This window comes from Sitophilus oryzae, unplaced genomic scaffold (genome assembly GCF_002938485.1).
Source record: "Sitophilus oryzae breed Bouriz unplaced genomic scaffold, Soryzae_2.0 scaffold_466_pilon_pilon, whole genome shotgun sequence".
Taxonomy (NCBI): Eukaryota; Metazoa; Arthropoda; class Insecta; order Coleoptera; family Curculionidae; genus Sitophilus; species Sitophilus oryzae.
Genome location: NW_022147047.1, coordinates 462,220 through 476,049, shown reverse-complemented (window position 1 = coordinate 476,049; position 13,830 = coordinate 462,220). Strand labels below are relative to the sequence as shown.

At 33.0% G+C, this 13,830-nt stretch overlaps 1 protein-coding gene across 1 annotated transcript in view; it reads left to right on the top strand.

Annotated features, from left to right (window-relative positions):
- Positions 1 to 5,189: 5,189 nt before the first annotated feature.
- LOC115886027 overlaps positions 5,190 to 13,830 on the top strand; it is a 29,734-nt gene continuing 21,093 nt past the window's right edge. The window contains exons 1-3 of the mRNA XM_030905057.1: positions 5,190 to 5,312; positions 5,374 to 5,732; positions 6,006 to 6,552. Coding sequence (XP_030760917.1) covers positions 5,251 to 5,312; positions 5,374 to 5,732; positions 6,006 to 6,552 — 968 coding nt within the window. The 5' untranslated portion in view covers positions 5,190 to 5,250. The remainder of the gene's footprint in view (positions 5,313 to 5,373; positions 5,733 to 6,005; positions 6,553 to 13,830) is intronic.

Below are 13,830 nucleotides of genomic sequence, written 5' to 3'. Positions count from 1 at the left end.
GTCCGGAGTGCGGAAGAGAGACAACATCACGCATCGGGCTTTTCAGTCACAAAAAAATTGATGAAAGAAAACGCCTTGCGTAACCATCTTCTGATGTGTGTCAAATACTCGTCAGCAAGTAAGGAAGTAAGTCCGACTACTGGCATATTCACCCTATATAGCTGCCGTCCTTACAATATATAAAAAGTGGTATTTTCGACTTGAATTTAACCGAAATCTCAATGAAATAAAAAATTAAACAACGTTCTTCTTTCAACCAGTTATAGACCTTGAAAACGCCGCTTAAAAATTAAGATATTTCATCGATTGCAATAACCGAGAAGCGATAAATTAACAACTAATAGAGATATTCTCGTCAAGTCACCTCCCGCCGAGTCAACATCCACAAAATTATCTCGGGAAACCGTCTTTAATATAAACCCAACTAAGAGAAAAAAAATATCTAGACAAGAATCGAGTAGTAAGAAGCATTGTGTTCAGAAAAGGCACTGAAACCAGTTTATTTAACGTAGTCGGCAGTATAAAGTTACCGGACTGGCGGTCGAGATTCCGTACATTTTCCGTGTGAACGCACTCTTGCAGGCCGGCCCGAACGGATCCAAGGTCAGAGTGGCCTTAGAATGCCGGTAGAATTGCTTCAAATTCTCTTAATGATGAGATTTACCTGATATCTGTTGTTATTTTATTTATAATGTCATTATCGAAAAGGATACAGTAGAGTTACAGGACAAATTATAATAAAAGAACTGATTCTGGATTGGAAATTTGCCGGCTTGTTATATTACCGGTAGTCGGTAATATAATACACGGAATTACAGTTTTTTTGCGAGTTTTTCTGTATTTACCAGCACTAGCAGAAAAAAATAAATATCTTTTATTTTGAGCCGAATATTGGGGTAAAATACGATTCTTTCCCTGGAATCTTTCCGGTAATCATCAAGTTTGGAATAGTTCTGCTAGGTGTTCGTATAATTTTTGGGTTCCAAACTTTATTAATTCTGCTGGGATGTTATTAGGGCCGGGAGATTTTCTGGTTTTTAAACCGTTGCATACATCTTTTACTTCTTTTATAGATTTTCTAACGGATGAGGTGGAAATTGATATGTTTGTGTTATTTCGTATGGGTTCCTTAAATTCGTCTCCGTCTTCTTGTAGCAGATCACTGAAGTTTTTGTCCCAATTTTGTAATGGAATTGGGGATATTATATCTGTCTTTTTCTCCTGGCGCAATGATTTTAATATTTTCCAGCTCTCCTTCTTGTGCTTTTCCTTCCTCCAAGGTATGTTTGGATTGTTGTGCATTTCCTTTTTCAGGGTTCATTCTTTTTTTGTATGATAATGTGCAATAAAATAATTAAAAATGGTAAATCCTAAATTATTCACAATGTGCGTCTAATTGTTGTGTAGGAACAGCAACAGAACGCATTGTATGAACATGCAAAAACACATGTTCATACTACAACAGTAAAAACAAATAATTATAACAGGCCGCATAAGGCCTTGAATACTATTTTCAAATATTTCCCTTAATTCCTTCCAAACATTAACAAAAATGATGAATATTTTAATAGCGTTATAGAAATATTATCTCTACGTTATTTTTGGTTATACAAAACATTATTTTTACAAAATAACTAAGAGAGACCGTAAACGAATAGAGTGGATACGACAAAAGACCCAGGTAATAGATGTCGTCCACAGAGTCAAATCCCTCAAATGGCAATGGGCAGGACACCTGGCAAGAAGAACAGACAACAGATGGACAACCAATGGACTCCAATAGACAATAGACAACCAATGGACTCAACTACAAAGAGAGAATCTAAATATGTGATGGAGGCTACACCATAATTGGAAATGGTTGGATAAGCTGAAAATGATGATGATGAATATATTACAAGTATTGTAATAGATTTATTACTGCGGTAATACAGGTGCCAACAGTAATGGCCAATCTTCGACCTCGGCCTCACTCTTTCTTAGTTCTGGCTAATTTGGTTTCTGGTTTGTTGGGCTTTGGTGGGCGAAATATATAATAATAACCTCAGCATACAGTGTTTTTTCAAAAAAAAACGAAAAAAAAGGTAAATGTATAAATAACATAAAAGTAAAAAAAAGCATTTAAAAAAAACAGTAAAACTAAAGAATATCTTAATACCCTAGAAGTCGCGTCTCGCATCAAAATCTGACCTGTCGATGAAGCCTCGCTTTGGCGAGCGAGGCCCCAACTTCGTGTTTTTAACAACTAAATTTTTACCGTTCTACCATCATCCCCCTATTTTTTAATAGGGGTTGTTTTTTTATTTTTTGTTGCCATCCCCGAAACGGCTTGCCCGATTTTGATAAAATGTTATATGTATATTCAGTAGGTTTGGTTTGGTTTGGTTTGGTCACAACCTATTCCTAGGTTGTTATCTATTTTTTATACCCCTAAGTGATAAGAGTGGTCCACCCCAACTTTTTTTTTATTTTAATTGTTTTATAGGGAGTGCTTATTTTTTAGGGGGTGCATGTCCAAAATTTTCTTCTGGGTACTCAGTTTCATCACTTAAGGGACCTCTGTACAAAATTGCATACTCCTAGTCCCAGAACGGATTTTACATAAAAATTATACAAATTTTTACCCTTAGTTTTATCCCTTGAATGAATTCCAAAAATCGCTCTAATTATTCAATTACGCTACATAATAAACCTCTCTGCAAATTCTCATATTCCTTGAACAGAATTTATTGTTCCAGAACGTTCAACCCCTCATTTCACACCCTTAGAGGGCGAATTTCCAAAAATTGCTTCTTAGTGCTAAATTACGTTACATAAGGAACGTCTGCAAAATTCATATTTGTAAAACCGATTTTAACAAATTTTTGTACAAATTTTCATCCCTTATTTTTTAGGGGATGCATGCCTAAAATTCGCTTCTAGGTACTCACTTTCATCATTTAAGGGACCTCTGAACAGAATTTCATACTCCTAGTTCTAGAACGGATTTTACATAAAAAATTATACAAATTTTCACCTCTAGTTTTACCCTCATAAGGAGTGAATTCCAAAAATCACTATAATTATTCAATTACGCTACATAAGGAACCTCTGTGCAAATTTTCATATTCCTTCAACCGAATTGTTTCAGAACGTTCACCCCTCATTTCATACCCTTAGAGGGCGAATTTCCAAAAAGTGCTACTTAGTGCTAAATTACGTTACATAAGTTTCGTCGCTTAAGGAAACTCTATACAAAATTTCATACTCCTAGAACTAACATTTTTTGTACAAAATTTCACCCCCCAGTTTCACTACCCTTAGGCTAGACATTTCCAAAAATCGCTTATCAATGTTCAATTGCGCCACATCTGTGCAAAAGTTCATACTCCTAGTAGGTACAGATTTTTTTTGTATAATTACACCCCTTTATTTAATTACACCCCCTTATGGGTCGAATTTTAAAAAATTACTTAATAGTGCTCATCTTAGAGAACGAATTAATATTCTCCGTATTTACTCCAGTTTCCTAATACTAGCACAGATAACACATAATCATACTAGTTAATTTTTTATTGGAATAGAAGTAATTTTTATTAGAAGGTACAAAAAAATTAAAAATCTAAAATTTTATTTTCATAGCTACGTTTTTTTTCAGAGCCTTAGGATGTCTCATGTACTAACGAATACGAAATATTTCAATACATATTTCTTTAAATATCGAGAAATAAAATATGTTTTGGCAACACCGTACGAAATATCGCCGCGCGTAGTCCTCACAATTTAAAATATTAGCATTTTCAGGCTTCGATTATCTTCAAAAGCGCCACCGTGTGACAAATCACTAAAGCTTCCACGCGAGAGTTCTTAAAACTATAATATTCTTTGGTAAAACAATAAATACTTAAATACGACTCTAATCAAAAGTCAAGTTACAGAATTTTTGACTAAAATGAGAGAGAAACTTGAATATGTAGCTGCCATTTTGAACGTGCAGGTGAAACAGGAATAAATATTCTTTTTATCGGGATATTTCCTGGTAATGGAGCTCTTTACTTCGTATTCCGGGACTCTTAAGGGACCCATTCTCTGTTCCGAGTCAGCAAAATGGCCAATAGACGTGCCCATCTCGTCTTGTTTTCCCGTCAGTTAAATTTTTTCAGTGGGACTCTTAAAAAAGACTGTTAATGCTGTTTGTTTCAGAGATTTTAAAATAAAAAATGAACCATTTTAAAAGAGAGAAAACTATATTACAGGGTTTTCAAAAGCTTCTAATCGACTCTCCGATATTAGTCGGACCTACGCTTTGCCCTAAAATGTTAGAGTTAATTTTAAATACACAAACCCACCAATTGTTTTAAATAATGAGAACATGAAAAAAGTAAAATTACGGAAAGAGGAAAATGAAAAAATGCAAAGAAAAATCCAGGTTTCTGTTCCATTTTCTCATTTTTCTTGTGCGCCTTTGTCCTGGATAATCTGGAAAGAAATATTTCCTTCCCGTAACTTATTCTTCCTGAGAAGTGTTCCCCCTCTCATCAGGAGTTATAAGAAATATAAAATATATTTATCCTTGTTAAAACTTCCTTTTTAGGCCCCAATACCGTATGCAAAATATGGACCAAAAGAGAGAGTAAGGAATTTGGATAAATCCGATTTATTTTTCTTCTGCATAAAAAATATTTTTTTAAATAGTTTGAGAAATCAATAGACCTTTCCCGTTAATCGAAAACAGCGGTCATAATGCGCGCGCAGAAACATAGGTTTGCCAGACTGAAAGATCCTAGGTCCGAGCTAGTTGCATTTGTGGTGCTTGTCAATTGTCAATTTTGTCTTGTCATTCGTGTCTCTTGCCTCGTGCCAGATAGTTTGGTTAGTTTTCTTGGCATTTTTATTATTATAGTACGTTTATTTTATTGTGCATTTTGCCCAGCATTATCTTATATTTGTTTTGTATTACTGCATTCAAAATGTGGACCAAAAACATTTCTTTATTAAAAGAATTTAGTTTCGAAATGGTTTCTGATTTTTTTAAGTGTCATGGAGTCTTACCAGCACAGAAATCTAAAGGTATGTTTTTTTCTTAATTTGTTTGGCCCGTTGTTTATTAAATTTTTTCTGGTTTGGCAGTAATTTAACTTTATTTTTATAGGTTATAAATTTTTCGTGGAGGCTTACATACACGATGTTTGGTTTGAAAACGTGGATTTGGTTTTACAAGCCAAATGTTACCATAGCCAGAGGAGAAACGAAAAACCTCATACTTTACGTATGGTTTTTATGACAAATCCTCATTTATGCATACAAGAATGCCATTGTTCTTGTGAAGTTGGGTGAGTATTTGGCTATTGTTTTTTGAAGTTAATACTAAAATGAATAATATAATTCTTTTAGCTTATCCCAGTCTTGCCATCATTTGCTGGGTTTAGCATTTTATTTACAAGACATCATATTAAGAGGAGAATACAATATTCCCGAGCACATTGCTTCAACATCCCAAGCCATGTTATGGAATAAGCCACGTGGAACAAAAGTAATTCCTGAAGATACAAGGTATCTCACGTTCCAAAAGCCTACAAATCTTTTGAGAAGGAAGGCTCCCGTTGTTTCAAAAATTGCTATTCCTAGCACTTCTGTGATGTCCAATGAACAAGCCGATGATTCGCCCACAAAATTACAAAAATTGAAAGAATCTTTACAAAAGATTGATAAGGGCATACCTTTATCTTTTTTGATTTCTACAGAGAATACCAGTAAGTACTTGCAGGTTTTTATATTTCACTTTTGACCTTTCAAAATTATACCATATGATCGAATAAAAACGGCGTCAGCGATGGCTATGAAATGAACATCAATGACATTTCCCATATAAAATGACAGCGATCTTCATTTCATAGCCATCGCTGATACCGTTTTTATTCGATCATAGGGTACTTATATATCATTTTATAAATTATGCTAATGATATTACAGTTGAAGTTATGTTATAATATATATGTGATGAGTAATAATATTTATATTTTCAGATCCAGAAATGACCATTTTTGGTCAACAAAATAGAGGGAGAGATAGTGCGAATGATGATAATATGCCAGTTGATCTGCCCATATTAAATACCACGAGTACAAATATTTTAATAAGCTGCCCTTTGCCACAAGTGAATCATTTTCACGAATTTTCATTGGAGGAAGCTGTACAATTGGAAAGGTGCACTCGGGTACAGGGAGATAGCCAAATATGGCACGAAAAAAGAAAGAATATCTTTACATCATCAAATTTTGGTCTGTTATGTAAAAGGCAGAAGGCTATAGATGCAGACTTTTTTAAAAAAATGTGGGAAAAGAATTTGGATCATTTAAAAGCCATTAAACATGGAAGGAAAGAAGAGGAAAACGCAAAACATTTGTATAGAGAGAAGACAAACCATAAAGTCTACACATGTGGATTAGTAATTCATCCATATGCACCACATTTAGAAACAAGTCCTGATGGTGTAATAGTGATAAGTCCTACAAATGTAGGACTTATAGAATTTAAATGCCCTTATAATGAGAAGGTTGATCATTTAAATGGGTTATTTAAAATTAAATCATTTTATTTAAAAAAAAATGAAAATGGGGAAATCTCTCTTGATACAAATCATAATTATTATTACCAAATACAAGGCCAGATGCTATTAACTGGAGCCCAGTGGTGTGATTTTTGTGTATATTTAAAAAAAAGTCATGAAATAGTGATAGTAAATATAAAATTTGATGCTGAGTTTTGTCAAGCTATGTACGAAAAATTAACCAATTTGTATAATATATATTTAGACTTTTGATAAAATTGTTTTATTTTATATAGTATATATTATTTACTTTTATTATAGTATACAGTATGTCCCCTGATTGTCTTTACAGGAGGAACATTTTTTATTATATACATTTTGAGAAAAATATATTCTTCATTAATATTCTTGCTCGTTCGTTATTACTTTTTATAATGATTGGGGAAAAAAGACAATACTACTACATATTTATACATATACGATATCGATACATATTTATTTCATGTCAAAAAAATCAAAGATAATATTACATATGCCGGAACAAAGAAAAAATAAAAATAGTACAATACTTAAAAATTACATTAAAATCTTATAACTATAGAAAACAATACTATTTTTCATTAATTTCATTAAAATTCAATAAAAGGTAGTAGTTGATATATACATGAACAGACAGTTTCAGTTTCTTAATGGTGGCATAAAGTTTGTTAAAAGAGCACACACAGTATAAATTTGATTAATAGAACCTAACAAGATTATTGGTATTCTAGAAGATAAAATTTTGAATGTCTTAATTCTTCTAATGGCTCTTTCCACATGTATTCTCTCATGTGCAATTTTTCTGATATATTCCACCTCATTATCTTGAAACTGCATACCAGTGACTTTGAATGTTGGAATGTTGAGCTCGATACCAATATCCTCTAAAATATTTTTTATTTCAAAACCTTTATCAGCCAAAATAATGTCCCCTGCATTTAATTCGTCTTTTTCAATCTTCATTTTTAATAAATATAAAAAACCACTTTCTTCAATGATCTTTTTATCCGATATAGATCCTAAAAGTAATAAACTAATCAAAAACATAAACATCATCAAACCTAATAACATACCAGTAAATAATGTGGATATAAATATTATTGCTCCATTTGGATTAATCATAATTAGTCCTTTCAGTGTATTGGTTCCTTTATACTGTGAATAACATTGTGATTGGCGAACTAAAGATGATGGTTGTTGAATAGCAAATTCAGTGCAGTCAATACTCCCTATTACATTCACATATTTTTTTAAAAACTGAGGTGAGGCATGTTGAAGAATAGTATCTCGATGAGGAAAAATGTTCATTTTTGAAAGTTTCACATATAATAAATTGATCCAAGAAATAAAAATTCTTCCTACAGCAGACTTTGAAATGCAGAACATGTCCCCCAATGTCTGGTAGTCAAAACCACGTCGCAATTTCATTAAAGTTAAAAACAGTTCATTTATTGGGGTTAGCTTGTGATATTTTTTCCACTTTCCCTTCAAAATATACTGGTGCACTGCACCAATTGGACCTTTTTCTGATTTGAAAGTATACCTAAATATTATTAAAAATATTTTATACGTCCTAACACCTGTATAATAATTTATCTTATTATCATCGTGTTTAAAGTTCTCAATTAAAAATTGAGATTTATTTATGTTTCGTCTTTTAATCACTATTTTTCGTTTTGTAATTTGTTTTTTTGGTGTTATACTGGTCTCTATATTTTGTATACCTTCGTCAGCTTCTGCGTGATTGTACAGATATAAACTTGGTATACAATGGGGTTTTAGTTTTATCCTTGTTGAAAAATGAAATAAATCATCTTCTCTAAAATGACGCCTGCAAACCTAAAAGTTTTCTTGATTAAGTTACAAGTATACTATACATTCTGGGAAATATTTACTCTTGTCTTGTTGCTTATCGCCTGTGGATCTATTTTCAAAATGTTAGTCCATATATTTCTCTGAGTTCCTTTTGGAATGGAAAATAAACTAATGTCCGTAACTCGCTGAGTTGAATTGGGACAACCGACTATACAACAACGCATTCTGAACTAACACTTACCCTATGCCCTAACTAATACAATAATTTACGGGTAACGGTATGGGCAGAGTGACAAAGAAAACAATTTTCAATAAATTTTATATGAATAACAAAAACTATGGCAAATAAAAACAAAATAAGTAAGGTTATGTATACCATAAATACTACAGACGTAAGTTACGACATCCGTGGTCCGTCAATTCTTTAGAAACATTTCTTTTTATCCCTAGCACTTCCAGGGTCGATTTATCACCAGATTTGAACGGCGCCAAATCTGTCCGCGCATTATGACCGCTAAAAATCCGATTAACGGGAAAGGTCTATTGCTATTTATAATGAAACTAATTGGCTCATTGACAGCAGATTGTATCGGAAAGCGCATGTTGAGAGTGTTGCAAAGGGGGTACCAAAACATGGCTTTGCTTTGAGGATTATCTCGAAGAAGGTACATTGTAAGAAGCTGCATTGACAGCTTATTATGCTTTTGTGCGATCTAAAATGAGATATGGCTTGGTAATTTGGGGAAATTGTACTGATATAGGTAGAATTTTTCTGCTACAAAAAAAGATGTATTCGAAATATATTTAGGATGAGCCGTTTAGAAAGCTGTAAGAATGTTTTTGTGGAGAGGGCTATATTGATGCTGACAGGCATGTATGTTTACGATGCCTACATACATACATACTGCCATTACTCGCTGACGAGTATTTGACACGCATCTGAAGATGGTCACGCAAGGCGTTTTCTTTCATGAGCTTTTCTGTAATTGAATCCCGCTACATATTCCAGTAGTTCTCAGATTTTTATAGCCTTGTTGTGATCTGCCGGGGGAGTGCACATAATTTTGGTTTTGTCGATGTTTAGCTTAAGGCCGAAAGCCTCGTAACGATGTAAACGATACCTACATGTTTGTGATCAGTAATAGAGATCTCTTTGCAGGCTTTGTTAGTGATCACGGTATGATACCAGAAATAAATATAATCTTATACCTACCGGAAATGCATTTTTTCTTATATACAAAAGAATGCTGAGTATTCGATTATAAAAATATTTAACAGTTTCTCCGAAGGTTGCAGGCCATATATTAAAACTATTTATTTAAACTGAACAATAATTTTCGAATCATACATTTTATATTTTTTTGTTGTCAAGTGTTATTCTCGTTTATTTCCCTTATTTAAGTGTATTAAAGATAAAACCTATACTAAAGGATTATTTAACCAAAAAGGTATACTATAGTTTGACGGTTTTTTTTCCGATTCGCATATCTCACTTTTTAGTGAGCATGTTTTTTGTTTGTAGCAATTGTAATGTAGTGTACTCATATAGTGCGGTTAGAAAAACTATTTATTTAAACTGAACAATAATTTTCGAATCATACATTTTATATTTTTTTGTTGTCAAGTGTTATTCTCGTTTATTTCCCTTATTTAAGTGTATTTATTTGTGTTTTATATTAAGTCTTAAGTTTTGTTTTTTTCTATTTTCACAATGTCCCATACCTGCCGGTTTTTGTAATTTTTAGTTAATCGGAACAAATAAATGAATATCTATCTATCTAAAAATTTAAAGAAAAAATAATTTTATATAGGTTCATAAATGTTATCAAAATAAATATATTTATAACATACTTCAGAAATCTAATCTGCTAAAATAAACATAAATTAATTTATCTATTCGCCATTTATTTATAGAACTGCGATAATCAAGATATACAAATTTGTTGTTACTCTCATACCACACATACTCTTCACATTCATTGTTCTAAATTATGCCATTCTAGGAATCTCGGGGTGATTAGTAATAATTTAGAATGATCATGAACAAGTCGTTAACCGGCAACATAATGTAAATTAATAATATAAACATGGAATTATTTAAAATTTAAAGGTTATTAAACTGTGCTAAATTATATTGTATTAGAACTACATATCTTTTTCATATTTAACTGCTCCAGCCAATGATATAATGAATAAACTTAAAATTTTTACAGGTTTTTAGTGTGATAATAGCTGCAGACTTGCCTAATAGAGATTGTAAACAGTTTTAAATGTACGGTTGTGAGGTTTTACCTGAGCGAAATAAAAATGAACAAAAGGCGGTCAGAAAGTTAATAATAACTTATATACAGGGTGGGCCACTGAAAACTAACAATGGCTATAATTTTTAAACCAAAAAAGATATCAAAAAAATAAAAAATACCGTTTCTATAATATCGGGGGGGAATACATATGACGTATTTTTTGAACCACCCCGACCTACCCCTTATGAGGCACCACTACTCACTTGAAAATCTTAAATGGCAACACCCCACTTGTGGCATCTTTTTGGAAAGCTCATGAAAAATGCTAAATGATGATCATAAAGTTTTTAGGGTGAAATTGAAAAACTACCCTTACACGAACAATTAGGTGGACATTAATGAAAAAGGTGATTTTTTCAGCAAAAGTTACAAATTGGGGCCCAGCGAAATGACACAAATCAAGTATTTTTCAAACCACCCCAACCTACCCCTAGGTGGCACCCCTTCACTTCTAATCTCAAGATAGCGATACCCCACTTGTGACACTTCTTTGGAAAGCTAATTGAAATTGCTAAACGATGGTCATACAGACTTCAACTTAATTACTGGTTAGTGACAAGAAATGTAGGTGTGACAATTTGAAAGAAATTTAAAATGATAATTTATTTTAATAATTGCTCAAAATGACAGCCGTTTTGTTCCATACAAAAATACAAACGATTTTCAAATTCTTCTCTCACTTTTTGGAAAGTCTCTCTCGGAATATTTCGACATGCTTCAGTTCTCCTCTGCCGCAATTCTTGCAACGAACCTGGTTTTGTCTTATAGACTATGGATTTAGTGTAACCCCACAAGGAAAAGTCTAAAGGAGTGAGATCAGGTGACCTTGGCGGCCACTTGATTAGACCCCTTCTGCCAATCCATTGCCTTGGATAATATTTATCCAACCACCGCCTTGTGTCAATAGAATAATGCGAAGGGGCTCCATCTTGCTGAAAGTGTATGAGGTCTTCATTAAGAGTTATAATAAGTTTCTTTGTACCAGTTTTTTTTCTCGCAATGCTTCATGGATACAAAAATAATTCATTCTAGAGATTTTGACGTTTTGACATTTTTGTTTTATTTTTAGGCTCTATTTTTTTCGTTCTTTTTTATGGCAGTCGTTCAGCGTTTCTTATACGCTTTCCAAAGAGGTGTCACAAGTGGGGTATCGCTATCTTGAGTTTAGAAATGAAGGGGTGGCACCTAGGGGTGGGTCGGGGTAGTTGGAAAAAAACCTCATTTAGCTAGGTCCCAATTTGTAACTTATGCGGAAAAAATCACTTTTCTCATTAATGTCCACCTAATTTTTCGTGTAAGGCGTAGTTTTTCAATTTCACCCTAAAAACTTTATGATCATCGTTTAGCATTTTTCATGGGCTTTCCAAAAAGGCGCCACAAGTGGGGTGTTGCCATTTAAGATTTTCAAGTGAGTAGTGGTGCCGCCTTAGAGGTAGGTCGGGGTGGTTCAAAAAATACGTCATATGTATTCCCCCTCGATATTATAGAAACGGTATTTTTTATTTTTTTGATATCTTTTTTAGTTTAAAAATTATAGCCATTGTAAGTTTTCAGTGGCCCACCCTGTATTTTATTCTCTCGTCCAATTTCAAACATAACCGATGGTTTTAAACCTAAAAGATTGTATTTCTGATGTAAATTTAATTTGTAAACTCACAAAACTCATTGTAAAAATAATATCGTTTTGTAACAATCATTTAATATTAATAAACTGTTTTGCAAAATTACATTTTTTGTGAAACTATGCAAAAATATCTTATTTTTACAAGATTCTTATTAAAAACACTTTAATGTAAGTATCAATATTTTTTTTGTAAAATTACTTTTCATTTACTTTATTAATTCAGTGTAGAACTTATTTCTAATTTTAGCTTTTCTGACTCTTTTTTCATTTTGGCAAAATGTTGCGAACGGACCTTTGATTTGATTTGGTCTTGACTGGTTCACTGCTAAACTTTATAATAGGTCTGTTCTCAGCAGAATCCCTGACCAGTCAGCACGTTTCTCATTGGTTAAAATGCATAGAAACCTGATTGTTAGTCTGGTTTCTACACATTTCAACCAATAAGAAACACGCTGACTAGTCAGGGATTCTTCTGAGAACAGGGCCAATTTTGGAAGATATTTGTGTATGCTTAGAAATTGTCTTGCAGACGCATTGTTCTGTGTAATCCTCTGTTTTTCTTACTAGTTTGTTTGTTGTATGTTATTGTTGTATTAAAAATATATTTCTATTAGTTTGTTCAGAGAGTGTGTCACATTGATACATTTGGGAATCAGTGAATCGGTGTAAACATCACGGTGCACACCTTATTAGGCTATTAGTCAGCTAAAGTCGAGGCTAAAGTATTTTGTATATTTAGCCTAATAAGAAAGATTTGATTTGATTTGATATACTGTTCTGTCTATTTTTTTTTTGTATAATTGTACGATATTATGTAATTTAACTTCAATTTATGCAGTTCCCGAGCCACAAAATGCATTTGGCATAAATAAAGATATTTATATTGTTTAACTCTTTTTTCGGTTGTGATAAAGATAACGAATCCCATAATGTAGTCAACTATTGAAAAATGGATTCTAGTAAATCTGTGCTCAAATCCAACTGTACACAAACGGTTTTTATTATATTTTGATTAACAACAAATCAATTTTGTATATACAGGGTGGCGCACCTCATTCACCCTCATGATTATACGAAAACGCAAAGATGTAGAAACACTTTTTTATGGTTATATGTAGAGAGGCAATGTGCATAATTTAAAATTATTTTCAAATGTACAGGGTTTTCGTATAAGCAACCTAGCTGAATAAGGTGCGCCACTCTGTATATGGTTAATTTGATTTTTAAATATGTTTAGGGATTCTACCAACTAAATATCACCTTTCCAATCTTATTTACTTATGCACCCATCCAAGGCACAATGTATTCACTTTCTCGAACACCGACACACTTGAAGGCAAATCAGATGTTGTTTAGGAAGGGCGGTAGTTGAACGATAAGGGTTGACATTTGGGTAGTTGCACCGGCTTTGCACCCCAAAGTAGACAGGTCGTTGTAATGAATACGTTTCTTCCATCGGCATCGTGGAAAGGGTCCGTGAAGTCGTAGGGATAACGTTCGTTAAGATAAGCCCAAAGCCC